At 47.1% G+C, this 24,538-nt stretch overlaps 3 protein-coding genes across 6 annotated transcripts in view; 2 read left to right on the top strand and 1 right to left on the bottom strand.

Annotated features, from left to right (window-relative positions):
* The window catches only part of LOC122374525 (microspherule protein 1-like), a 28,305-nt gene extending 10,514 nt beyond the window's left edge, over positions 1-17,791 (top strand). Inside the window, exons 1-12 of one of the 3 annotated variants that reach the window (XM_043353333.1) lie at positions 4,383-4,710; positions 7,191-7,266; positions 7,875-8,024; positions 8,414-8,508; positions 8,742-8,926; positions 9,401-9,550; positions 9,976-10,044; positions 10,366-10,504; positions 10,903-11,029; positions 16,034-16,190; positions 16,482-16,697; positions 17,061-17,791. In XM_043353333.1, coding sequence (XP_043209268.1) covers positions 7,208-7,266; positions 7,875-8,024; positions 8,414-8,508; positions 8,742-8,926; positions 9,401-9,550; positions 9,976-10,044; positions 10,366-10,504; positions 10,903-11,029; positions 16,034-16,190; positions 16,482-16,697; positions 17,061-17,156 — 1,443 coding nt within the window. In that variant the 5' untranslated portion in view covers positions 4,383-4,710; positions 7,191-7,207 and the 3' untranslated portion in view covers positions 17,157-17,791. Of the gene's footprint in view, positions 1-4,382; positions 4,711-6,556; positions 6,686-7,190; positions 7,267-7,874; positions 8,025-8,413; positions 8,509-8,741; positions 8,927-9,400; positions 9,551-9,975; positions 10,045-10,365; positions 10,505-10,902; positions 11,030-16,033; positions 16,191-16,481; positions 16,698-17,060 lie in introns of those variants that run through there. The other 2 variants (XM_043353330.1, XM_043353332.1) reach the window with 2 other exon arrangements.
* On the top strand, positions 381-3,854 carry LOC122374526. 2 transcript variants are annotated; one of them, XM_043353335.1, is made up of 4 exons: positions 381-531; positions 821-874; positions 2,304-2,481; positions 2,838-3,854. In XM_043353335.1, exons 2-4 carry the CDS (start codon positions 830-832, stop codon positions 2,900-2,902), a joined length of 288 nt encoding a protein of 95 aa, XP_043209270.1. In that variant the 5' UTR covers positions 381-531; positions 821-829; the 3' UTR covers positions 2,903-3,854. The 2 variants fall into 2 exon arrangements, with proteins under 2 accessions (XP_043209270.1, XP_043209269.1); XM_043353334.1 differs by lacking the exons at positions 381-531; positions 821-874 and adding an exon at positions 1,497-2,047.
* LOC122374522 lies at positions 17,724-23,149 on the bottom strand. The gene is made up of 5 exons (XM_043353318.1): positions 22,788-23,149; positions 21,817-22,014; positions 20,408-20,577; positions 18,885-19,830; positions 17,724-18,543 (listed from the first exon to the last, which is right to left on the bottom strand). Exons 1-5 carry the CDS (start codon positions 22,873-22,875, stop codon positions 18,209-18,211), a joined length of 1,737 nt encoding a protein of 578 aa, XP_043209253.1. The 5' UTR covers positions 22,876-23,149; the 3' UTR covers positions 17,724-18,208.
* Positions 23,150-24,538: the final 1,389 nt, after the last annotated feature.

Here is a 24,538-nt window from a genome sequence, read left to right on the forward strand (position 1 = left end):
GTACTGATTCACCTTTGTAGCCGTTGAACATCGGTGAAACGTGCGTCATCCCGTCAGCATCCTGATAGCTTATCGGTGCTGAAAACTGGGCTGCGCAACGTCGTAGTAGCTCGTTCTGACTCTACGAGGGGGCGTAAAACATGTTTCCCTCACTAGAAACCGTGTAAATGGATGGTTCGTTCCTTAGCCCCTGAAAATGCTTTTGTTTCCAGGTTCTGTTACTCGTTAGATTATACAAATGTTTCATTGCTCTGGTGCCTTGCGATAAGCCGGTTCCGGCCTTCAGGCAGCGGGAGGCGAGCAGGTATTTGCGCTTTGTCGCGGTATCGGACACACGCTATCAGCTCTGTGCTATCTGCGCTGACACATAGCCGGCAGACCGATAGCGCTGGCGAACACCGCTCAAGCTCAGTCGCCACAGCCATCGGCGTAGCGTCGCAGCCACCCTCGGGTGAAAGTAGAGCGATCGGGTGAAGTAAGGGAGAGGGGAGAAGAGCGGGGAGGACCAGCGAACAAGCGAGATATATCCAGGTGAGTTGTGATTATGTGGAAGACTGACTGGTAGGGCCAACTGTCACTGATTTGTGAGGGTTTCATCTGATGCCTTAATGATTCGCTTGCGTACTGATATGCAACTGCATTTGAAGTACATACAAGAAATCACTGTGAACCTATGGTTTGACATTATTCGCTGTTTTTTTTTTTCGGTCCATCCGCAATCTGTATCAAATTCTGAAGCTAAGCTTCGTCTTCACAGTGAAATTGATGAGACTGATGGATCGTTAATCATCTTTTTAACAGCTCCGTTTGTTTACCACAGGCCCTCAAGATGATGAAAAGGGGCTACGACGATGAGGATGAGGTCCTGGACTCGGTGAGTAAATCGCTTCGCCTCGACGGCTGTGGTTTTCTATCGCTTTCAAACGAAAGTCAGAAGCAATATTTGCGATCAGTTTCAAAAGTCCCTCGCAGCACAAGTAGAACTAAGCTTTGTTGGATATGTCTGTGACTACTGACTTTGTTCACCCGTGTCGCGGCTCTGATGTGTACCGGCTATGCTCGCAAGAGAGGAAGTGGCAGGCACTTTGTTCGACAAGTAGGCTGAAATACATACATACATGCGGATGAAAGTTATTTTAAGCCTGGTCGGCATTAGCTTCTACACCTAGCTAGATGATAGGAAAGTCCATCTGTTGCACAACGTTTTATCATGGATGATAAGACTAGAAGGGTCTATCAGTGTTCGCTAGATAAGACTCACGGGACATAGTTTAGCTGCGATGTGTGTACCTCCGGTCTGATGCAACTCGCAAGCCAAATCTACGGTGTTCGTATGATCATTGTATGATATGTCCGTATGCTGTAAGCCATTCACCTCGATAGCAGGCGTAGCCACTGAACCTTTGTTTATCGTTCGGTTTTCGTTGTTTCACCTCGGGCTAAACGGAGCGGTCGACATCATAATGCGCGAGGCAAAGCGACAATTTCGATACACTCCAAATATGTTCGACTTCAAATACAACATACAACAGAAGGCAACAGCAGAGACGCAAGATTTCGGATATGAGAGCTATCAAGTCATTTTAGATCATGATATATTTGGCAAAAGGTGTGCTAAACTCACGCTTAAGTGGCTAAGATTATGGGGCCATGGCAGGTAGAAGGCGCGAAGATCGGAACTGTACTTTTGACCGAGGAAGTTAATGGGTGCACCTGATCGTATCACCCTTTGTAAATCTGCTTCAATAGAAAAACGTAAAAAGACCATTCTGAACTAGGTGTGAGGATATTGAGAAATGGCAAGTCTATTGAAGTCGTACTCAAATGGGCGATGCTGTTCAATGACGAACGCCGTGGAAAAGGAAATACCTGTTACTAGTGGTGTGATTATTTAGAACACTGTATCAAGTTCATCACATCCAAGATGACTATGATCGACAAGCTGCGTTCTCACATGCCACACATAAACTTCAAGCATCGACATGTTCTAGAGCACTTGTATTCTACGCTGAAAGTGAAAGTTGTATGGGTTGTTCTCAACTCTGCGGTGAGTTTGATCGGTCGTTCGCTTTCGTTTTATCTTAGCTAGCGTGCATGCTTGCGATAAACTTCGTCGCGGCGTCATCCAGCAATTCTTTCTTTGCAATGGAACTCAGAACTCACGTCTCAGAGCCATTCCCGCTGCTTTTGCTACTGAAAACCGACGACACAAGCTACTAAATTTATCGTACACTAAAAATTACGTCCCTTTTACCTATTATGTCCGATCGCCCTTCTGACCTCTCCCAAATTTATGCCGGCAGTTTTCGAGGATCGGTGCCGTGCCGATCATCATCCTCACCTACCTGGGCTTCTCGCTGCTCGTCTCCGGCTTCGTACTGACCGTGCTGGCCTACGCGCCCACCGACAGCTACCTGATGGTCATGATCCAGGACATGGGCATAGCCGGCTTTGTCGGACCCGTGGCACTCGTCATTGGATGTGAGTTAAGGACGTCGACGTTTTTCCTTCGTTTTTTTTACGAGAGGTGGGAGCTATGCAGGGTGCTTATGGAGTTTTTTAACTGGTGCGTTTCATTTAGCAATGAAGTTCTGTTTTATCGCTAGTTTTAAAGTAAAGTTCCGCTGTTCCTTCGCGTTCCGATTGATTTCTTGGCTGTTACTTACTAAAGTTGTTTATTTGTTTGCTCGCTGATGTCGACGCTCTGACATGTTTTTTTTTTATCGCATGCACGTTGGCATCTAAAACTTTTCATTGCTCACTGATGGGTATATATCCGTCATGTGCAGGCGAGGTTCTGCAAGGCATTCGACTGATACGCTCTCCCATTTTCACAGTGATCATCTTCGTCATCGGCCTCATATTCTGCCTCTGCGGAACAAGGGACGATCAGGATGACTAACCCGGGCAGCGTGTGGAGAAGCCGGCTATCAAGCAATCAATGACTCTCGTGGACTGAAGATTGTGCCGCGATAGGAGGGGTTTCGTCATCTTGCATTCATCGCATCCTACTAGCCTAGCGTCTCCCGTTTGTTTTCCCTGGTTTGGACGCATGGCGGAAGCTCATTGAATGAGTTGCGGAGATAGGTACTTGATATCAATTATGGGATACTGAGCGGTTGAGTTGTCATTCACTATCGCTGTGCCTCGCCTAGAGGCTTTTGTTCAAAACCGGTGCCGATTGTCCCTCTTCCGTTCTATATTCTTTACCTTTGTTTGATTATTCCAGCTGTTCCCTACAACAGCAACGGAACTTCAACATCACTCATAGATCAAAACGGATATGCTTCGATGCCTCGATGTGTTTCATGTTCTTTGTTTGACGGGCATAGCGACGTGCGCAGCTGGTCAAGGCGTTGCATCTTCCTGTGCTGAAATGCTGAGTGATTTGCTGCCTACTTTTCAACCGGTTACGGACTTTATTTGATTGTGAAGTCGAAGTTTCGTTTAGCGTCACGTGTACAAAGTTTTTGTTTATAACCATTTCATAGCCAGCCTCTGTGCCATGCTCGTTTTTCATGTAGCTCTGAGTCGAAATATTCGATGCTGCTGTTTTTTTTTTTTTGTGTGTTCACAAGTGAACCGCTGTGCAAGGCTGTATAGACGGTATAGAGAACCGCAATGAAGATTGATAATTGTAAAATCGTAAACTTTTCCGCTCACCCATCGTCTCCTCGGTGCTGCCGTTTACTCAGTGGGTCGGAAGACGCGCATGTAGAAACGGCGATTGCGCTGTAATAAAACATCGACACCTCACAGAATGCCGATGCCTTTTTGTGCTGGCACAGACTCGAGCTACTGAAACGGTGTATGCGCTTGGAAGCTATTTATGGCAATAAATGGCCTCTGTGTAACATGGTTGTCTTTTAGCGCAGGGATGCCCTTTTCCTACGGCGAGGGTTCGGGGGCCTTTGATTACTTTTCATTTCAACTGATATTCTGAAATGGCTCATGTAGCTGCCTGCACTGCACCTAGACTGGAAAATTCCATGGCGACTTTCCGCGCCTTGTCGCGGGATCCACGTCAGTGCAGATAGTGGCGGGAGGTCAGTGGTCACCCGCCCCTTTTAGTTTCTTGTACCGAGAGTCGATAGGGTTGCTGTTGGAGTGGGCTGCCCGCTGCAGCCATGAGATCATCACCGGTGCCCCAGTTGGAAGTTCCTGTCGATTCGCGATTGCTGACTGCTGAGAGCTGGCTGTTCTCGATGCACTGCTCACTAAAAACAAAGGGATGTAACAATTGAATGAGGACTTTACTTCACAAGAAATCGTTCGGGTCGGAGCTTTCTGCTAGGCGCAAGCTAGGCGGGCAAGACGAAAAACGGACTGGTTTCCTTCATATGGAATCGTATGATTGTTACAGTAATGGCGCTTTTATTACATTGTGCATTCTTTGGTTGCGAAAGGCTGTGTTCTATTATGAATGTGAGACAGCTTGTTGTCATAGCAACTGGCTAAAATACTAACCAAAATAAAATGTTTTAGACAACTTTTCCTCTAAAACCTTGCATTTATCACAACTTTTTACAATTTTTGAAATAGCTTTCTTCATTAGTCAGTAGTGAACTTGACAATATCAAATCATATATAGGTAGTGTCATTTCGAAAACAGCTTGCATATTATTAGCGAACAGACTGGAAATTTTCTGCGTGCGCGCCAGGATCGCATATCAATATGGCTTCATGGCTTCATATGTAAAGGACTATAAGGTAATTTTGTGGTAATTTTGCATTAAATATGTAGTATTCGATGGTATTTTGGTTGAATTTGTGTTTGGGAGCTGAATGGAACATGGACGAAGGTCGAGGTGTTGAATGATTTGTATTTGCTATGATGTGATAAGTGTTAGGTTAACAATAACATTAAATAACATTAAAAGCCGCGCACAGCACACATTAAATAACATTAAAAGCCGCGCACAGCCGGTCCCGTAGCTCAGTTGGTTAGAGCGTTGGACTCCGCGTGGTGAGAGCACGCGTTCCCGGTTATGACAGTCCGGGTTCGAAGCGCGACGGGCGCTCGACATTTATGGGCCTCCTGACAGGTATGGTTGCGGTTGGTGGCAGGCCGTAGCCAGGAGAAGTCAGCGAGGGGACCGGCCGTGCGCGGCTTTGTGCGCACGTTAAACTTTGGACTCTAAATTCTGCCATAGAATCGGAATTGCGCGATCGGAGGGTAGAGGGCAGGGTCATCGCAACAAGCTTCGCTTAGCGGTGGCTCTGTCCTTGTGAATCCTTCCCATCAAAAGGTTCGGACTAAATTTATTAAAAAAAAAAAACAGATTTGGCGATTCCATGACGGTTTTTCGTCCAGCAGATTTTCGTCGGACAATTTTTCGTCCGCAGATTTTCGTCCGACTTTTTTTCGTCTCGCATTTTTTCGTCTGTACATTTTTTCGTCTGTGCATTTTTTCGTCTGTACATTTTTTCGTCTGTACATTTTTTCGTCCGGACATTTTTTCGTTCGTATATTTTTCGTCTGTGCGTTTTTTCGTCCGGACATTTTTTCGTCTACAATTTTAACGTAACCTAACCTAACCTAACCTAACCTAACCTAACCTTTAACCTAACCTAACATTTAACCTAACCTAACTTAACCTAACCTAACCTAACCTAACCTAACCTAACCTAACCTAACCTAACCTAACCTAACCTAACCTTACCTACTGATGTTTGCCTACCGGGGGATAAGGAAAAAGTTACTTGCATGAATAGATTGCAAGCAATGGTAAGTCAAATATTTTTAGGTTAAGTGGTTGTGTATCTGTGGTTGATGCATAACCACTTACCATTGCCTGTAATCTCCTAAGGCATTGCCTTCGGCACTGCACTGCTTCGCCCCGAGTATTATTATGACGTCATTTGCCTCCACAGTTGAATAGCATTGTAGTATGTTTTCACTCAACCTTGGGTGAACAGACGTAAAATTTATTGAACGAAAAAATGTCCGGACGAAAATATGTACAGACGAAAAAATACACGAACGAAAAAATGTCCGGACGAAAAAATGTACAGACGAAAAAATGTACAGACGAAAAAATGCACAGACGAAAAAATGTACGGACGAAAAAATGCGAGACGAAAAAAGTCGGACGAAAATCTGCGGACGAAAAACTGTCCGACGAAAAAATGTCAGACGAAATTTTGTCCGGACACGGATTTGGCTGCCACCTGCCTAGGTAGTCACTCAAAATGTTGGCAAAGGTGCATATTTTCATAGAGTTGTTTGCCTCTTAGAGGACTGCATTTTCATTTCCAACCCAGCTCAAGCTTAAGAAACTGGTAGTTCTAAAGCAGGTATCGCCTTTTTTGTTCTGTGCGTGGCTCGTGTAGCCTAAGCATCGTACAATCATCAGACAGGATGAACTATGAAGCATAGGCTGGTACACCAATAAGTATTCCATGTGTCTTTAGAATATCATTTACACTTCATAATTTGTGAATTATCAATTTCCATTTCAATTATTTGCACTAATTTTATCTAGAATCAAGAATGTGTCATCATGACCATATCATTCAGTTACACAATTGCTTCTAATCATAATATCATCCATCACTAGGTGACATGGAATCCCACAGAAGCTGAAAGAAGCTCAGAATTCTGACTTCATTTTGGTCCCAACTTGTCAGTAGCAGACTGGCTCCATAGTGCATGATGTCAAGTTATGAACTTTGTTACATGATGGTAATTGATGGATTTAGTGTTTTGGTGATGCTTGAAAGCTTGTTTTTTTTTTGTTTGTTTTTTTTACTTGGGAAGGCACTTGTTGCCTAGCACTATAGTTGTGTTTTATGTGTCAAACAGGTGAAAGGTCAGAGGTTTATGTTAGGTGCAATGCAGCCAGGTGGAGAGCTCCAGATAAAAATCTGGTGGCAAGAATGACTCATTTGGGTGCTAAAACTATCTGTAAGAATCTTGGCTAAAACAGCCTTAGATTGCCATGGTAACAGGGAAATCAGCAAATAGAAATTTTCATAGGGAAATTAGGTGATTTTCAAGATGTGAAAAAATTCAACTTATATTTGAATTATATTTGAAAGTTGAACCTTGTGAAAATGTTCAACTTATAGTAAGGGATGGACTTTTTTTAATCAAATTATATCATGCTGTGCTTCTTCATTTTATGTGATAGGTAAGTACTGGATTGGTTTTGGGAGTACATATATGATTGGGTATTTGGTTTTCACAGGAAATTTGCTTCTAGAAATGAGTATGGCTGATGGCCCCTCAACTAGCACAAATATGGATGCTTCAGCAACTACGAGGTATGTTAACACCTTTGTTTATCCACTGTTTTACAAAGGATCATTGCATGTCATTTCCTTTAGTCTGGTGAAAACAATTTTACTCTAAGTTAACATTTCTTTGTCATTTTGTTAGCCCTGCCAGTTGTGAGTGATAACAAGTTTTTTTTTCAATATGATCAATCAATAAGTGAATCTTAGTTCTATTTAATCATCAAGCCACTTATAAACTCAACAGCTTATGCTTCAGTGAAGTCTAGAACCAACTCACCTGTTGAACTCACCTGTTAGGTTTCCTTGCTCATTGCCCAGATGGTGGTAGGGTTATTAGAGACAGGAAACCGTGTCGAAGAAGAAGGTTAGATCCAAGAAGGTTAGACTATCCATGCATTGCCCATGTAGTATAGTCCAAGATTGCAAGCTTTCACTGCATTTTTATTCATTACTCTCAATGTAAAACTGTGGCTGGCTAATCAGAAGTTGCAGTAAATGTCCTCAGTCCCGATCTGGTCAGGCAGCCAGTGTCTAGTGTGTCTAGGAATGGGATCAGCTGCTGGCTGACTTTTAGCCTGTCATGCTACCAACAGCACACTATATTACCATCTAACTGTCCTGCTCGTGTTTTGCAGCCGGTCGGCACCGGTCGCCGCCCCGCGCGCTCCCGGCGGCAAACCGTCGGGCGGCGGCTCCTCCGGGCGGAGGGCCTCGGTAGGCCGCCAGCGGACCGACAGCAACGCCTCTGGCGGCAGCCAGGCGCACGACGGGCTCGGCCGGCGCAGGTGGGCCTGATATCTTACTGGGATGTGGGATGGAGCTGTCCCTAGCCGGTGTGTTACTGGGATGTAGAATGGAGCTAACCGACCTCCGGGCTCCGGGCTAACTGTACGTCTGTTGTGCGTCTGTTGTGCGCAAGCGGAGACGAAAATCGGTCATTATTTTATTTTAACGTAGATAAAGGGATAGGAATGCGAGCCATGAGAATCTGATGGAGTTACCCTGCTTATGGAACAGTTGACCGATGGAAGATCCCACATGTATGGTGCTGGTTACAATGCTGTCTGTGGTTTACATATGTAGAATGTAGATGGCTATAATCCTTGTTGCTCGTTGGTTGGCTTTTACCGTCTGTCATTTTTTCCTGATAATAAATTTTCGGGAATTTTCGCAGCTCTACAAGATCGATCAAGCGGAAGAAGTTTGATGATGAGATCGTCGAGTCGGGCATATCGCTTCCTCCACTTCCCCCAGCAAAGGCGGCCAGAAGTAAGGATAACTTGCCGCTGCCTTTTTTCGTTAAAAAATGTTGATTTTTGTTCCTGTGGGGCTATGCATATTGTTTTGTTGAGTGCTGCGTGATGTGGTAGACCAGCGATTTACATTATCCTGTAACGTTGTATTTTATCATTATATTTTTGGATAAATTCTATGAAATGTTAATTTGTGACGTCCCCCTGAAACGTGCCCCTGACGTGTACCGCCCCGACGCGATGTCACAGCCCAGAGCGTCGACTACCAGCTGAGCAGCATGGGACTGAGCGGCGTCAATGAGCCGCTGCGGCGGCGGCCGGCGCGCGCCACATCTCGCCGCAGTCGGCGGTCGCGCGCCGCAGCCGCCGCACTCAAGGACATCGGCCGCTGGAAGCCGACGGACGACCTGGCGCTTATCAATGCTGTTCAACAGGTCAGTGGTCGGGAGGGAGGGAGGTGAGGGATATCGAGGGGCTCTGGGGATGACAGTGACTAGGGGTTGGGTGGGTGAAGTGAAGTATCAGTAGTCAAATTTGGAATTGAGTTACAAGAGAAAGAAGTTAAAGGGCAACGATCAGTAAATGGGGTGGCGTGGGTGATTGAGTCTGAGAGGGCTCAATGAAGTTGTGTCTCTGAACTGTGGAATGCATAATCTTTCAGGTATTATTGTTCCAATGTGATGAAAGTGAAAATGCCATCGTATTGTTGTCTCCAATGGTAAGGCTACCCCTGGGTATTTTAAGTCGCTTCTACTTTCACTGCGCTTTGTTTTGGGGTATGTCGTTTTACGCTTCATTATGGAATGAAAATGTCGCTGCAGGACCCGTCTTCTACCCCGTTCTCCAAATTCGTTATATGACGTCAAATTCGTTATACGTTATATGACGCTAACTAACCGACCCGGCAGGCCTGTGACCTGACATTGGTTCACCTGGGAGTCAAGTTCTCCTGCAAGTTCACACTGTCGGAGATCCAGGAGCGGTGGTACGCCCTGCTGTACGATCCCTCCGTTTCCCGACTCGCCGTCACCGCCATGAGAAACCTTCACCCGGAACAGGTAATGCATCGGTTGCGAGCTTCTGGGAAAAGGGTGGCCTACTATTGGTCGAGCTTTGTTAAAATTGTATTTTAATTTAGGAATGTAGTATATACGATCGCAGCCAAGCTGTGGTCTGGTTGCCGACTGCCCTTATATTGACTGATTTGGTGACTTCTCTAGTTTATCCGATCACGCATTTTCTATTTCTGTGGATTTTCCATACAGCAATGCTGCTCAAATGATTTACCTCGCTACGAATAAAGGAGCGTCTCCACCTTAGGATGACAGTATGAACATTGGCTTACCGTGTCCCGGAAGCGGAGTTTTCCGGCTGAATAAAACATACGCTCTTGAGTTTACCACAATTGGGCGCCTTTTGTGCGTCTTTATGCTGCACACGTACCTTCCGAAAACGCGGCTACAATTTATGCACCAATTCCCAGATTGCCGAGGTGGAAAGCAAGGCGTTGTATTCGCAAGCCGAAGAGGATCTTCTGAAGGCCATCAGCTCGGTAAGTGATACCTGTTCTGTGGCATTGCGCTCACTTATAAATTCCGTTTGGTGTCATGGAACTGCGTAGGCACTGGGGCTTAGATGGGATTTGATATCGGTAATGCGTCCCTGCCGTTTAAGGCACTACCAACCTGCTGGATCAGCTGTGTTTGGTTGAAGCGGTACTGTTTGACCCCCACAATGCAAGACAGGATATACAACCACTGTATCAGTGATATGCTGCCTTGAAGCACGTTTGAGTAATCACTGCGAACTGTGACTCCGCGATGCCACTCTCCGTGTCCTGCTGACCACACCTTCGCCGTGTCGCCGCCGGCAGACGTCGCCCCCGACGCTGGAGCAGCTGCAGACCCTGCTGGACGCCCACCCGGAGACGTTCCACTCCAGCCGGACGGCCAAGCGGCTCCGGGAGCGGTGGGAGAAGCTGAAGCTGTACCAGCTGCTTACCGATCAGTCCGGTGAGGGTGCGGGGAGTGGGGGTCGATGTGCAGGGAGGGTCTCGGGGTCGTGCTTCTGTGGCGGCGTCGGTGGTGTGCGATTGGGCATGTTTGTAACATTTTGATGGCGATAGTCCATTATCTTATTAGGTGCATCTTATTAGGCATGTCGTTATTTTCAGTTTATAGCTCGGGCTACACGGCTACACATGAGGGCTACAGAAATTGTTTTGCCTTTTTGTCAGCCAATATTTGGTGGCAACCGGTGACAGCGACAGACAAAGAAAAACACGCCGCTTTATTTGTGCACTTTGCCAAGTTTTGACTGTTAGCCGCCTGCCCGGAGCCGCACCCAACCCAGTGTCTGTGAAGGATAGGTATGTGACTACAACTGACCGATCCTTTCTGTCCCACTGCAGCCAAGCCGGCGACTGTGAAGGACATGCCGCTGCAGTTTTCCGACGCCGAGGAGGCGATGGACGACCTGGCGCTGCTGGAGACGCCGCCGGACGAGCAGCTGGACCGCGAACTGGACATCGTAGATCGGTGCGTGGGACGATGCCGAGAGGTGATCGGGCTATAAGTGTGGTGGATTTGGAGTGTTCACTAGGGTGTAGTTTACTGGGTGAGCTATGTGCGTTAGGTTAAAGGGACCATCCCACCTTAACATTAGTTTTGAGTTGAGATAGCCAAGTTTGCGGCCAGGCTCAGAAACCACCATTTATCCTGGTCGCAACCCCCGCAGCTTTATGGTGTTCAAGAAATTTCTTCCCTTTACTTGCAGGGTGGGACCAGCTTAGTCCCTATCTCTTAACCATTAGCGGTTTTTTGATGACGTCAGCAGTCATTTCAACGCCCGCCATTCCTTGAACCCGAGTTTTGCTGACCTTGAGCTCCCTTTCTTATCAACGTGAAATCCGTCGTCGGCGATGAGAAAGCCTATTGCTTTTCATTTTAATTTGAATATTAGAAGATACCCACCACTGGAACTTGGACTGATATTATACCAAGGCCGAAGATGATCAAGCTGCCTGCTATATCTGGAGCTTGGTGTTCAACTTCAACATGGAATAAAAAACAAAATATCAAAGCAAACTGGATATGGTACTGCAAGTTAAAGTCCAAAGAAATTTGAAGAGCTGACAATTGACATTAATTCTTTTCCCGCAAGGTTTCCATAGGAGATCACACCATGAAGAAATATTTTTGATGTTAACAGTTGAAAGGGGATTGATCTTCCAGTTTTGACGAAAGACGCTGGGGGCATTCCACGATAGATCGACCAAGGCCTAACACCCGACCATTTTTGATTTTGATGAAATCTTGTCTATAGGGTTCTCTTATGCCCTGAAGTCAATGGTGACAACGCCAGGCCCCTACGGTCAGCGGTTTAGGAGATATAGCCCCGGGCATTTTGACGAGGTCACTCTGCAGAGTGATTTTTGAGGTGCTATATCTCCTAAAGTAATGAAGGAAATGCATTAAACCTTTGCATCGTTGTGATCGTGGTGAAATGGGCAATTAATTGGCCATCTCGGATTTTCAAAAAAATGATTTTGATTTTTAGCTGTGACGTCATCAATTTGTAAACTTTCTGGCTACCCCCTAGTACATTAAAATTTGCCATTATTTTTGCTCAGAAATAAAGTTCCGTCAATTTCCTTTCGACTGGGAAAAAACAAAAATGGTAATCTTTCTACAAATATTTTATTTTATTTTTTGAAAATCGCACTACAAACTCTGATTTACAGAATCGGGTTATTAAGCAATATAAGACACATCTGCGAGGACCAGTTACTTCCAAAAAGAGGTTATCTGGGTTTCGGCATATAATATTCTTCTCTTTAACTTCACTTTTGATAACAAAAAAAAGAACTTTAATATTACTTGCACAGGAGTCAATATAATGGCAAAATTATACATACTTTTGAGCTGCCACAGCTGCCTTGTTTATCAACGTAGCTCAAATAAGTAAAAAGTGTGTTTGTGTGGCCGTGATCTCGTTCCTGTCTTGGTGCTTTGCCGTCTGTTATTGCAACTGCAATAGAAATGCACTCCGTTGTTTATGGCTTTTATTGCATCCAGCGTTGAAAATGATGATTCGCTGATGAAATACCTAGTCACATTACACCACCTTTTGCCTTTCTGAAACTACCAATTATTTTGTTCGTTTATAGTTAGTCGGTTCGTAAATATGCTTTGCAAATCGACTGTCGGTTGGTCATTTGAGCTACGTTGATAAACAAGGCAGCTGTGGCAGCTCAAAAGTATGTATAATTTTGCCATTATATTGACTCCTGTGCAAGTAATATTAAAGTTCTTTTTTTTTTGTTATCAAAAGTGAAGTTAAAGAGAAGAATATTATATGCCGAAACCCAGATAACCTCTTTTTGGAAGTAACTGGTCCTCGCAGATGTGTCTTATATTGCTTAATAACCCGATTCTGTAAATCAGAGTTTGTAGTGCGATTTTCAAAAAAGAAAATAAAATATTTGTAGAAAGATTACCATTTTTGTTTTTTCCCAGTCGAAAGGAAATTGACGGAACTTTATTTCTGAGCAAAAATAATGGCAAATTTTAATGTACTAGGGGGGTAGCCAGAAAGTTTAAAAATTGATGACGTCACAGCTAAAAATCAAAATCATTTTTTTGAAAATCCGAGATGGCCAATTAATTGCCCATTTCACCACGATCACAACGATGCAAAGGTTTAATGCATTTCCTTCATTCCTTTAGGAGATATAGCACTTCAAAAATCACTCTGCAGAGTGACCTCGTCAAAATGCCCGGGGCTATATCTCCTAAACCGCTGACCGTAGGGGTCTGGCGTTGTCACCATTGACTTCAGGGCATAAGAGAACCCTGTAGACAAGATTTCATCAAAATCAAAAATGGTCGGGTGTAAATCTGATAAAATTTTGGTCGATCTATCGTGGAATGCCCCGCTGCTGACTGTCTTTGGAAAAGGATGTCGGCATGAGGTGCAATTGTGCTTGTGAAGTGGTTATAACTGGACTTTTCACAGTATTAAATTAAATGTGCCATTGCAGCCAAGTGTGTTATCATGTAAGGTAAAATCAAAACTACAATGTTGGTTTTACGAGCATTGAGAAGGCTGGTAGGTAACACCTGCCTGTGCTCGTAAATCATGCTGCCAGAGTATTCTAAATTAATTTTATCATACAATTTTGTTGTCCAGAATGGTTGCACTATTGTTTGGTATCATATTATTCCATGTAAATATGGTAGTGTAAAGTCCGACCAACATGTTACCAGATTTGAAGCTGTTACGTTACCTAAGTACCTGTTTTTTACTGGCGTGGTGAATGTCACCTGGATTTTGTTTTGAGGTGCAGACCTAGTAACTCTGACTACATGGGTTTGAAGCTATTATCTATTCTGTTTTTACTGGCCTGGTGAATGGCGACTGATGTTGTCCGTGGATGGCACTGAAACAAATTTTGAGTGTTTTGTGCAGTGTTTTAATACAATGCTGAGGGCTGAAAGTTGTCTTGTTTAGAGTGGTGAAAGTTCAGGATATGCCAGCCACCATGGTGGGTCAGAGTTAAATGTGTTGCAGTCAGTTCGGCTTCGGCAAGCACACGGATGGGCATACGCATCAAGACCTGCTCTGCCATACTTTCAGCCAATTTTACCTAGGTAAGTCTTTTCTTTTTTCTGCCAAAAGCTATGACATTGTGAATTTCAGCACTGTGGCCTGTGTGTAGCTTTCAGGAAAGCAATTCTAAATAAAGCTCTGATAAAGTGCAAAATCAGCAATGCAGCCCTCTATTACATTTTCTACAACATCTTACTTGTTCCTTGCATGGAGAGAAAAATGCAATGTTATGAATTCGTTTATTCACATAATTTGACAAGCATGCAGTTACCTGCTACTATCACTGCACAAAACAGAGCAGAAAACATGAGTTGATCAAACACAAGACATAACAGAAGTTTACAACATAGGGCTGCCGAACCTGCTTCCTCCCACCACAGTTGATGCCATTTCCTAGCCTGGCTTGATGTGAGCACTGAATAGCTGCTTTGTCTAATTACAGCTCACTACCATTCAACTTAAACTACTCTCTTTAAAGTAAGAGTGAGAGCGTTCAGTGTTCATAGCAGCTCGACAGACGACAGACAACAAACATCTTGACAAACCAACCAGTATTTGATTTGGCTAATGATTTATGTGCTTGTTGTATCATGGCCAAACTACTTTAACAGCAATAATCCCTGTTTCATCTTGATCTTGCTTTTATTTCCATTTGAACTCAGATCTTGAAACAATCATCTGAAGTGATATCAGATACTGGCTTCTGTTTCTCTTGAAAGCAAGTTAAAACAACAATGATAAACTAAGGCAGGAGATGTGAGTTGTGGCAGTAGATTTTTGATTCAACATATGTCAACCTTATATTGCTTGAGACCTCTGTGACAGACAAACAAATATTTATAGTTTTTTGATAGTTTGGATTCTTGGCTTGATTTAGCAGATCAGCTGTGAACCTTGACTTTGAAATCACATAAATGTTATGGTACCCGAACGAATCCTCGCATGACATTTCTTCGTAGCACAATTTTTCGTCCGCATTTCTTCGTCTACAAATCTTCGTCGGTGCATTTATTTGTCCCTCAATGCTTACTCTTGCATATATTTGCGTTGAAGAAGAAATGCGAGCCGATTTTCATATACCCTGGTGCGAGACAAAGTAATGCGATAGGTACGAATAAATGCCCTGACGAAGATTTGCAGACGAAGAATTGCGATACGAAGAAATGCCATAAGAATTGTCCTGGAATCCTTTATTGGCCATCATATATTGACCTTGATAAGATAAACGCATCATTCGCGCAATATTTGTCGCACTTTGATACCGAACTATTGCTTCCAAATGCCGACGTAAAGAAAACCTTTATGTGACGTCATAGAAACAGCGGATTTCCCAAAAAGTAAACAAAAATAAAAGTCTTATATCTCGAAAACGGGTGAATATTTTCCGGTAAAATTTGGTAGATGTTCATTTTCGCTCTTTGTGATTCACGCTACATCACTTTTATGCCAATTCATTAACTTTTTTGAAGGTGGGAGGGTCCCTTTAATGTAATGATCATTTGTAGAAATCGGAGCTAGGTGACTGGTGAAGGTTGTTCATTTTCCCCTGAGTAGCATTAATTTCACGTTCTTCGAAACATACACGTCAAATTCAAGTACTCTAGTTGTTCGTTAGGTGATGTTCCAAGGATTACTGTGGTAGGTGATTGTCCACCACCGACAGCTTGCGTTCTCAGAAATACCACAACATGTAATGCAGCTATAAATGGACAGTGGGCCTCTTGTTGTATAACTCCGTATCATATAATCTGTCGTGTGTCCGCTTCCAGACACCGCAGCGAATTCAGTGTTTTTACCTACCTAGCCACGCGATTCGTTACACAACACGGCCTTCGATTAGACTGACATGCACTGCCGCAGCTCGAGCGTCCTGCAACCAGAATCCCTGAATCAAAACCAATAACAGCACTAACTCACCTCGTCCTCGTCAGGCGCTCGAAGCAGGAGATCCGCCGCCTGGAGACAGAGAGCCGCCGCTGGCAGGTGCTGGTGGACGGTGTAACTGGAGTGTCGCCGCCGGAGTTCGACAACGGCACGCTGGCCATTCTGCGCGGACGCACCGTGCGCTACCTGATGCGCTCCGCTGAGGTGGGTGCGGAGGGGTGATGGAGGATGCGTGTGCTCGGCTTGCCAACAAATTAGTGACTCCAAATGATATCGATTCGTATTGGTAACAGTTCGATCCGCCTCATGTTGGCGACTTGTGTTGATAGCGACTCTACCCGCCGCATTTCATAGACTGAACACGAGTGTCATTCATCTCGGTTTCAAATCCTCATGATTAGCCTATCACGTGAAATCCACCCGTAGTCGTTATATCGTGCGTATCTTATACATTACTGTGTCCCTAATCTCCGTGCCGCTTCCGTCTCGCCTTAGATCACCCTGGGTCGGAGTACGAAGGACTCAGCCGTAGATATCGACCTGTCGCTCGAGGGGCCGGCTTGGAAGGTATCCCGCAAACAGGGCATCATCAAACTCAGAAACTCGGGAGAGTTTTTCATCGCTAACGCGGGCAAGCGGCCGATCTTTGTCGATGGCAAACCGGTGCTGGCAGGGAACAAGTACAAACTGAATGACAACTCGGTGGTAGAGGTGAGTGGTGGAAATGGAAAAAAGCTGAGAGGACACCGACCGACCGGACAAAAAAGGCAAACATATTTAGTTGAAAGTAACGATTCGATCTTACAGAGTAGTACCCGATGATAAAAGCAATATTTATATATGAGGTAAATGTATTATGTATTTGTTGTAAGACTTTAATGTAAAGTATAGGGCATTCCGTTTTGTCAACTGCATCCTACTTCAATTCTTCGCCGTCTTGGGCCAGGTCTCGTAGGAACCGGTCCGTTTCCACTGGGTATTCCCGGGTAAGAAGTCCAACCCGACTCTGTTCGGTCATCACTTCGTTACATCGCCGCACGTGTTCTAAAGCCGGGCGTGTCTCCGTGTTCACAGATCGCCCACCTGCGGTTCACGTTCGTCATTCACCACGAGCTGGTGGGCGCCGTCAGACAGAAATACTCGGCCTCGGCACCCATCTCCCTGCCCTGAGCTAGTCGCCGAGTCGCGGTCACAGCTCTGCAGGGAGATCACCGAACCGGTGCGCCACCCGCAGCTGAGTCTGTACGCGCGGGTTTGGAGAAGACCGTAGCGTAAAACTTTGTCTGATAGAGGCTAGGGAGAGGGTTTGGAAAGACAAGTGAGGACGGTGAAAAGGTCGGTTGCTTATACAGTGATGGGACCCGGTTCGATGGGTGAAAATGACTTGGCGTCTAGGTAGAAAGGTGGATTGATCTCGTCTGTCAGTAAGAACAGGGGTTTGATGACGTATGGTCTGTACGAAGTGTCCGTGCCTGACTGTGTTGTTGACTGCCTGATGCGACACTGTGACAGTGACACAGTGTCAGTGTGACAGTGTGTTGTGTCATCAAAGACAGAGCGTAATGGTGGAGCACTGTTGTGACGTATTTGTAAGAAGCTTACTTAGTTTCGAATAAGTTCATCGGGGCTTAAGCCTTTAGTGCTATTCAGTGTAGTTTTGTGAGGCCTAGTTTCGCGATTTCTACAGCTCATCTGGCAGATAGTTTTTGGAAGTTGTTGCCTCTCGGACCACCGTGGTTTGTAACACGTAATGTATTTGTTAACATCCAACATGAGTTGACAATATAATGCCTAGTTACAGATAACAGCGTCTCCTAAAATTGAGCGTATTCAACTAATGATGAAGCTTTAAAAATCGGAATGCCCGTGGCCGTTTTAGTTTCACACATGGTCCACTGCTCAGTCAAGCTTGTATAATGTTGCATGGCTAAAACAACTGCTGTATCTGGCTTTAAATGTGCGCTGTTCTAGTTGTACTTACCTAGTTACCTACCTACCAACAAGCAATGGTTGGTCTCATCTGCGAATATGCTGTTTTACAAAGCCATCATAAATCAGCATTCCCTCTCGCTATCGTAGCCCTTTCACATGTAACTGTGAATGCTTCAAGCTAATCAGCGACCATGTAAGTCCCGCACTGTAATGCCCGTGCGATCGTAAAGCCAACCCGCTATCACATCCTGACCTTAATGCCCATGCGGTCGGTCATCCGTCCCCTCCCCCTACACCCCTTGCCCTCCGTACACCACTCCATCAATCCAATCCAGATGGTGAGCCACATTGGCATACAGGCCCGGTATGCCGGGCGCCGCGCATCCAATACCAGCTGACACAATACCGACCAGTCTCGTACCGCGTTCGGTCAGAACGGTCATTGGGCCTCCCGAGTCGCCCTGGCACGCGTCCTGCTCCTCGCCACCCGCACACAGCAGCGCGGGCGTGATACCGTCGGGCAGCTGGCGTTTGAAAGTGAGCTGGCGCTCGTAGACCTCGGCACACCGGGACTGGGACCAGATGGTGACGTTGCCGCCCATCAGGACGTCGCTCTGACCACCGCCTGGGGGTGGGGGGGATGGTAGGGGACGAAGTTAGTGGCGTTGGTAGCTGCGAGCTGTGAAAATGCTGCTCTCACTGATGCTGCTTTTACTCCAGCATTTACTGGTGTAAATGCTTGAGCTTATGGCTTATTCACAGTCTATCTTTAAAAGCTGAAGGGTGAAGAGTTACCCAGCTCGATAAAAACAATCATGGGAGAGCTCTACTACATAGAGATATGAATGGAAAACGGAGATCAATGTAGCATCGCTTTAATTGATCCAGTCTTGTTAGTAGCGTAGTTCAGTCTAAAAAAACGTTTTTGATTTTTCATAAGGATGCTGAAAAATCAGTCGCACTCACCGAACTCAGTGGCGCCCCAGCCGGAGACGTGCGACACCTTGTCCACCAGACTGCTGCGTCCGTCAAACAGACAGAACGGCCTGACAAACTCGCTGAACTGCACGGTACGGTCCAGTCGCAGCAGCGCCAGGTCGTGATACACGTGCGGGTGACGGTACTCGGGGTGGGAGATCACCTCTACCACACGGTACTCCTGCGGCGCGCCGTCGCCGGTCGAGGTCAGGTTCAGGTCACCGAGACGGACGACCTGCGGCCTCCCGCCAAGCAGGCAGTGTGCCGCCGTCAGCATGAAGCGTTCAGAGATGAGCACGGCGCCGCACGTCCACCCGGACGTACCCGGGGCCGGGTCGGGGTTCAGAGCCGCCTCCGCCGACGCCGCCCGGAACGCCTCGAGGATTTCTTGACGGGTGTAACCGGCGGGCGCGTCACCAGCACGCACGCGCTCCTGATACTCCTGCCAGACAGACTCGAAGGCCTGAGCCTCCTCGGCGGTCTGCGGGGAGCGCTTGTAGCGCCGGCGGGACGGGGTGAACGCGGACAGAAGGTGGCCGAAGAACCCGCGCCGAGGCCGGCTGTAGCTTCGCCGCGGGTGGTGGTTGTGGTAGCCGCGGACCGGGCAGTAGTTTCTCGAAGGACCGTGGTACCGCTTGGGCCGGCGGTAGTAGTTTTGGCGTGGCCGGCGGTAGTTGGGACGCCCGTAACCCCGACGCTTGATGAAGCTCCGCCTGGGAGGGCCGAAGAACCCCTGGAATCGACCTCGTCTCGGATTGTTCGGTCGTCTAGGTCTGGAGAACAGACTCGGTCGGCTTCTTCGGCTGGAGGAGCTGGAAGAAGAGCGAGGCGGATGGGGGATTGGCGCAGAACTTGCCGGTGGCTTGCGAATCCGTGATAGGACATCCCCAATGGACGGCTTTGGACGCTTCGGCTTCTGAGGACTGATCACACCCTGAAAAAAAATTGGTTTGCATCACCTCAAGCCACTTTGACTTTTAGTACATCCGACGTCGTACGTATTTCTAATACAGGAATGTGGGCATTATCTGACATAAAACAACGGGTGATATTGTTGTTGCTCATGCTTATCACAACATTCACTCACTATTCACAAAGTGACTTTCATAACACGGATGTGCACTGCTGCTTACGGGCGAGGCGCCGTCGTCATAAATTGCTGTCTTCGTTCACTTATTTGTTTGTTTGTTTTGTTGGGTTAGGCCCTTTCGGTCGACAAGACCATTGCAGAGCCGGAAGGATGATAGGAATTAGGGGGAGACATTGGTCTGGGCAGGCACCCTAGTGAGTCGCCGGGGCTGAGCCCGTCCAGAGGACAGGCCACCCAGCCCCAAGGCACTCACTGCACCCGGCTACGGGGTGCGCTCCCTCAGGAGCAGCGGTGCCGCTCCAAGGGAGCAGCCCGCATGAGATTAAGTTGCCTGTCCAGCCCGGAGGGGGGTTGCGGCGTGGAGGAGAAGGATTTCAGTATCCTGAGGATAGAAGCACGGAACGGTGTGTCGTTCACTTACCACTCCGACAGCATTAGTGCTCGGCTCGGGAGCTCCCCCGGCTACGAAGAGCGCGCCCGAGCCCGGTGCGGGGGTGGGCGCGCCCGGCTTAGGAGCCTGTCTCTTGGTGCGCGGAAACACGATGGCAGAAGGGTCGCGCATCGGCTCCGGAGCCGGCTCGCCGCCGCACTCTGCGGATTAGGCAGATCAGGCGGCGTCCGGTTAGGGGCCTCGTGATGCTGTGCAGCATTTAAATGAGGAGATGGAGGATGCAGGCGTCAGTGAACCGGCGCGCGGCGGGGTAGGTTGTGAAGTGGGCTCGGTGGGATGTTGGTATACTATCATGCGCAAACACAGTCTGGAGATATTTCCCCAGACCCCAACATCAAAGTTTTGTTTGGCGTTGTCGCCGGTGAAGTATGTATTGATTGGAAACACTCTTTGGCGGATACAGGCTCACCATGGGGAAAGAAATGTGGGCGGATTTGGGAACTTCAAGGTCGCTATCCTGCTCTGGTTGCGGAAGTATTTTACTGATCATCGCTGACGAGCCACAGATACACGGACACGGTAACACGGTAACAACAATGGATATCATGTCATTCGAGTGGCTATAGGCTCCATAACATCCGAAATAACGCTAAAAATGTGCAGAAAGTGATCCGTATTTGTCGTTAACACTCAGCTCTGCCGGTCAGCCAGGCTCTATCGTGACAAAACTAGCTTAAAGCTGGAAATCCCGGCTGCAAACGTGGCTACGATAAAACTTGACGAGGCGCTCTTCAAATGGTATGTGGCCTTCGACATGGAATTTTATTGTCTTCGGTGAAACTGTGATCAATTATGGATGCTCTTAGGTTTTGTGCATGAAGTTGTTCGATGTCTCGAAACTCCGTAAGGCACGTGTTCTTCTTACGATGCTCACTGCCTTTCACTCATAGCTAGACGTTTTGACATTGGTAAGAGACATCGGTAAAAGGTCTAGCTCCAACTTGCTTCGGCATATGATAATTTGTTCAATGAAAAACTTTTGATCCGTCTCAAAGAAATAAATAACATAACAATTGCACGTCGCTTTGTCTCGATCGAACAAACTGCGAACCGAGAGATGACGTGAAAGCTAAACCGCACGATTAAGTATTATTTTCTACAGTGGCTTGGTATTATGCTCGTGATCAAGGCCAGTTGCATCAGAACTGGATATACAGATAAAAATGTTTTTACCAGTACTTCGCTTGGCTTGTTTGAGCAACATCTAATAAGCTGATTTTAGTGCTTCACATAGGGCTGGGCATACTTGGGACCCTAAAATGAGGATCGCATGATTTCAACTCAAATGGGTCATGGGAACATATTGGGACTGTCAACTCTGTTGATACTCCCAGTCCCTAACCTCTTCCCCCTCCCCCTCCCCTCGTCACGAAACTCACCGAACTGCGGGTTGAGCAGCGTTTTTCGTCCGAAGCTGGTCGGGCCCACCCCCTGGCGCCGGTTGGTGCCCCGGGGCCGACTTCGGGTGACCTGGACGCAGCAGCTGTAGCCGCGCGCACAGACGGGCGACGGTCCGCCGTCGGATGGACACCGGCCGTAACGACACGATCCCAGGAACCCGGTCGGCGTCACACATTCTGCAATGGCGCAGGCCGTAACGACACGATCCCAGGAACCCGGTCGGAGTCACACATTCTGCAATGGCGCAGGACGTAACGACACGATCCCAGGAACCCGGTCGGAGTCACACATTCTGCAATGGCGCAGGACGTAACGACACGATCCCAGGAACCCGGTCGGAGTCACACATTCTGCAATGGCGCAGGCCGTACCGACACGATCCCAGGAACCCGGTCGGAGTCACACATTCTGCAATGACACCGGCCATAGCGACACGCTCCCAGGAACCCGGTCGGAGTCACACATTCTGCAATGGCGCAGGCCGTAACGACACGATCCCAGGAACCCGGTCGGAGTCACACATTCTGCAATGACGCAGTCGCAGACAGGTTGAAGGTTATTCGTGGTTCGTTTTATCTCGTTGACTAAAACGAACATAAAATTGTTGTATGAAGGCACATGCATTAGATACTACCATATTTAGTTCGACCAACAAAATGTTTTTTTTTTATAAATAGGTTTCAACAGGGTACCAAAATGCAACGAATTTATAATTTATCAGTAAGGTCAGTGGGGGTCATTCAGAATGTAAGATCTGGTCAAATATTGAACCAGTATCAGTTGGGAATCGCAGTCAACCGAGCTTGCCCTGCTGGAAACGAGTGACTACTAACTAGCCACACCGTGCCGGCTACAAAACTTGAGCAGCGCTTATGAGTTATGCAGGGCATCTGCCGCTTATGCAACAGAGGTGACCGGGCTGATGTCGTCTGCCGGTGCGGTCACTGACCTTGAGTTCTCCCCCGTTGGGCCTCCACCTGTCCTGGGACCGTCATCAGCGCCGCCAGGACGGTCACCGTCAGGGCGGAAAACAACATCGTCGTCACCGGCGGAACCTTGGCCAGATCGCTAGGCACACGCACAGTCCGATCTCTGTCGTCGCCTTCTTGAGTGGTGTGTCTTATTCGTCGTCTACATCGACTAAAAGAGCACGACAAGCGATGACCGGCAGCGCACGCGAGGTGCCACCGTCCGCGCCGCCCGCGCCGCGGAGCCACTGGACGCGAGCCGCCGCGGCGCGCCCCTAAGTAGGCTCTGTCAGTCTGCCACGTGCCCTGCGGCTCCGATTATGCGCTGAGCCGCCGCCGCGCTGCGCTGTGGGAAGCGTCGACGCCCGCTGTGCAAAGGACCGCTGCGGTGGGCGTGCGGGTCACAGGGGGCAGCGGGGAGTGCGCCGGGAATTCCCCGTCCTCACCCGCTGCTGTCCTCGGTTCCTCCCCGCTAAAGTCCTCGGTTCCTCCCCGCTGTTTATACGTGCTGGGTTCAACGCTCGCAAGAGGTTATACGTTCAAGATCACAGTGATGGTGATATCAGATCACATACTTCAATGTTATTGGGACAATTATCGTGTAATTGCATCGAACCACTGATTTCATCCTAAATAGTTTTTTTAATCCTCAATGGTTAGACTTAGACGTCCGGAGATCAGGGGTTGCCGAAGTCCCAAGATCCGTCACGGAGACCCCGTTACGACTCTAACGGATTCGTTTCGTCGGACATACAGATAGCTATGTTCTATGGCGCATTTGTGACAACTTGCAACTGAGCTGAGCACGGCGCAGATGACAAGACAAGATGCATGAAGCTCCGGATCAAACGCAGCTAATTACAGCTTAGACGGGCGTATTTGCTATCCTTGCTTGAAGCATTGCGAAATCTTCAAAGGATTACAACAAACATAACTTGGTGGTGGACCTTGTTTAATCTCAAGATTATATGACCATAGGTATAAAAACCTGGCTGAACGGCGTACTGCGTATTGCGACATGGGATGTTCAATGTTCATGTCAGGTGACATATGGGTCGAACGGAGCTGAAGGAGACGGCTTTGTGCGTACTGCGCATCTGAGCGAGCCAACCAATGCTGGAGCATAATGCTTTGTGTGCATTTTTACACATACAGAAATAGGTACCTATTACTCTGGAATTAAAATTTAAATGGTTCATGATTTTTTTTAGCATGCTTATTCTAATAAGGATGAATGATGACACTTCGTTACGAGCAAAGGTTTTTATTCATTCTTATCATAAGAATACTACTTCTAACATTGAGGTACCCTACACCAGCACATATCTCGTGTCTTCATATAAGTGCCAACGCACTACACATAACGCAGTACGCACCCGCTAGCTAAAGGACTGCATCTCAGGCATATAAACCTAACACCGGCGACTGCGACTGGGAGACGGACTATATCACCTGGCAAACGGCGAGGCGAGGTTATTCCCAAAGAAAGACTGCAACAGCGGATGTGGCAGTATCACTTATCGTCCCCCACGGACTCTCAGCCATTCTGATTCCACCTCGGCTGTGCGGGAATATTGGGCTGATGGCAGTCAATGATGTTGCTAGAGTTAGTTAGCTATGAGTGCAATTAGCAATACGGAATGCATCTAATGACACATATTTAGGGAGCAAAATATTGTCGTGCGGTGCAATAGCCTCAATAAGGTAAAGGCCTTGGTGCGAGTGGACCTGT

The sequence above is a fragment of the Amphibalanus amphitrite genome, unplaced genomic scaffold (assembly GCF_019059575.1).
Source record: "Amphibalanus amphitrite isolate SeventyFive unplaced genomic scaffold, NRLGWU_Aamphi_draft 001667F_arrow, whole genome shotgun sequence".
NCBI lineage: Eukaryota > Metazoa > Arthropoda > Thecostraca > Balanomorpha > Balanidae > Amphibalanus > Amphibalanus amphitrite.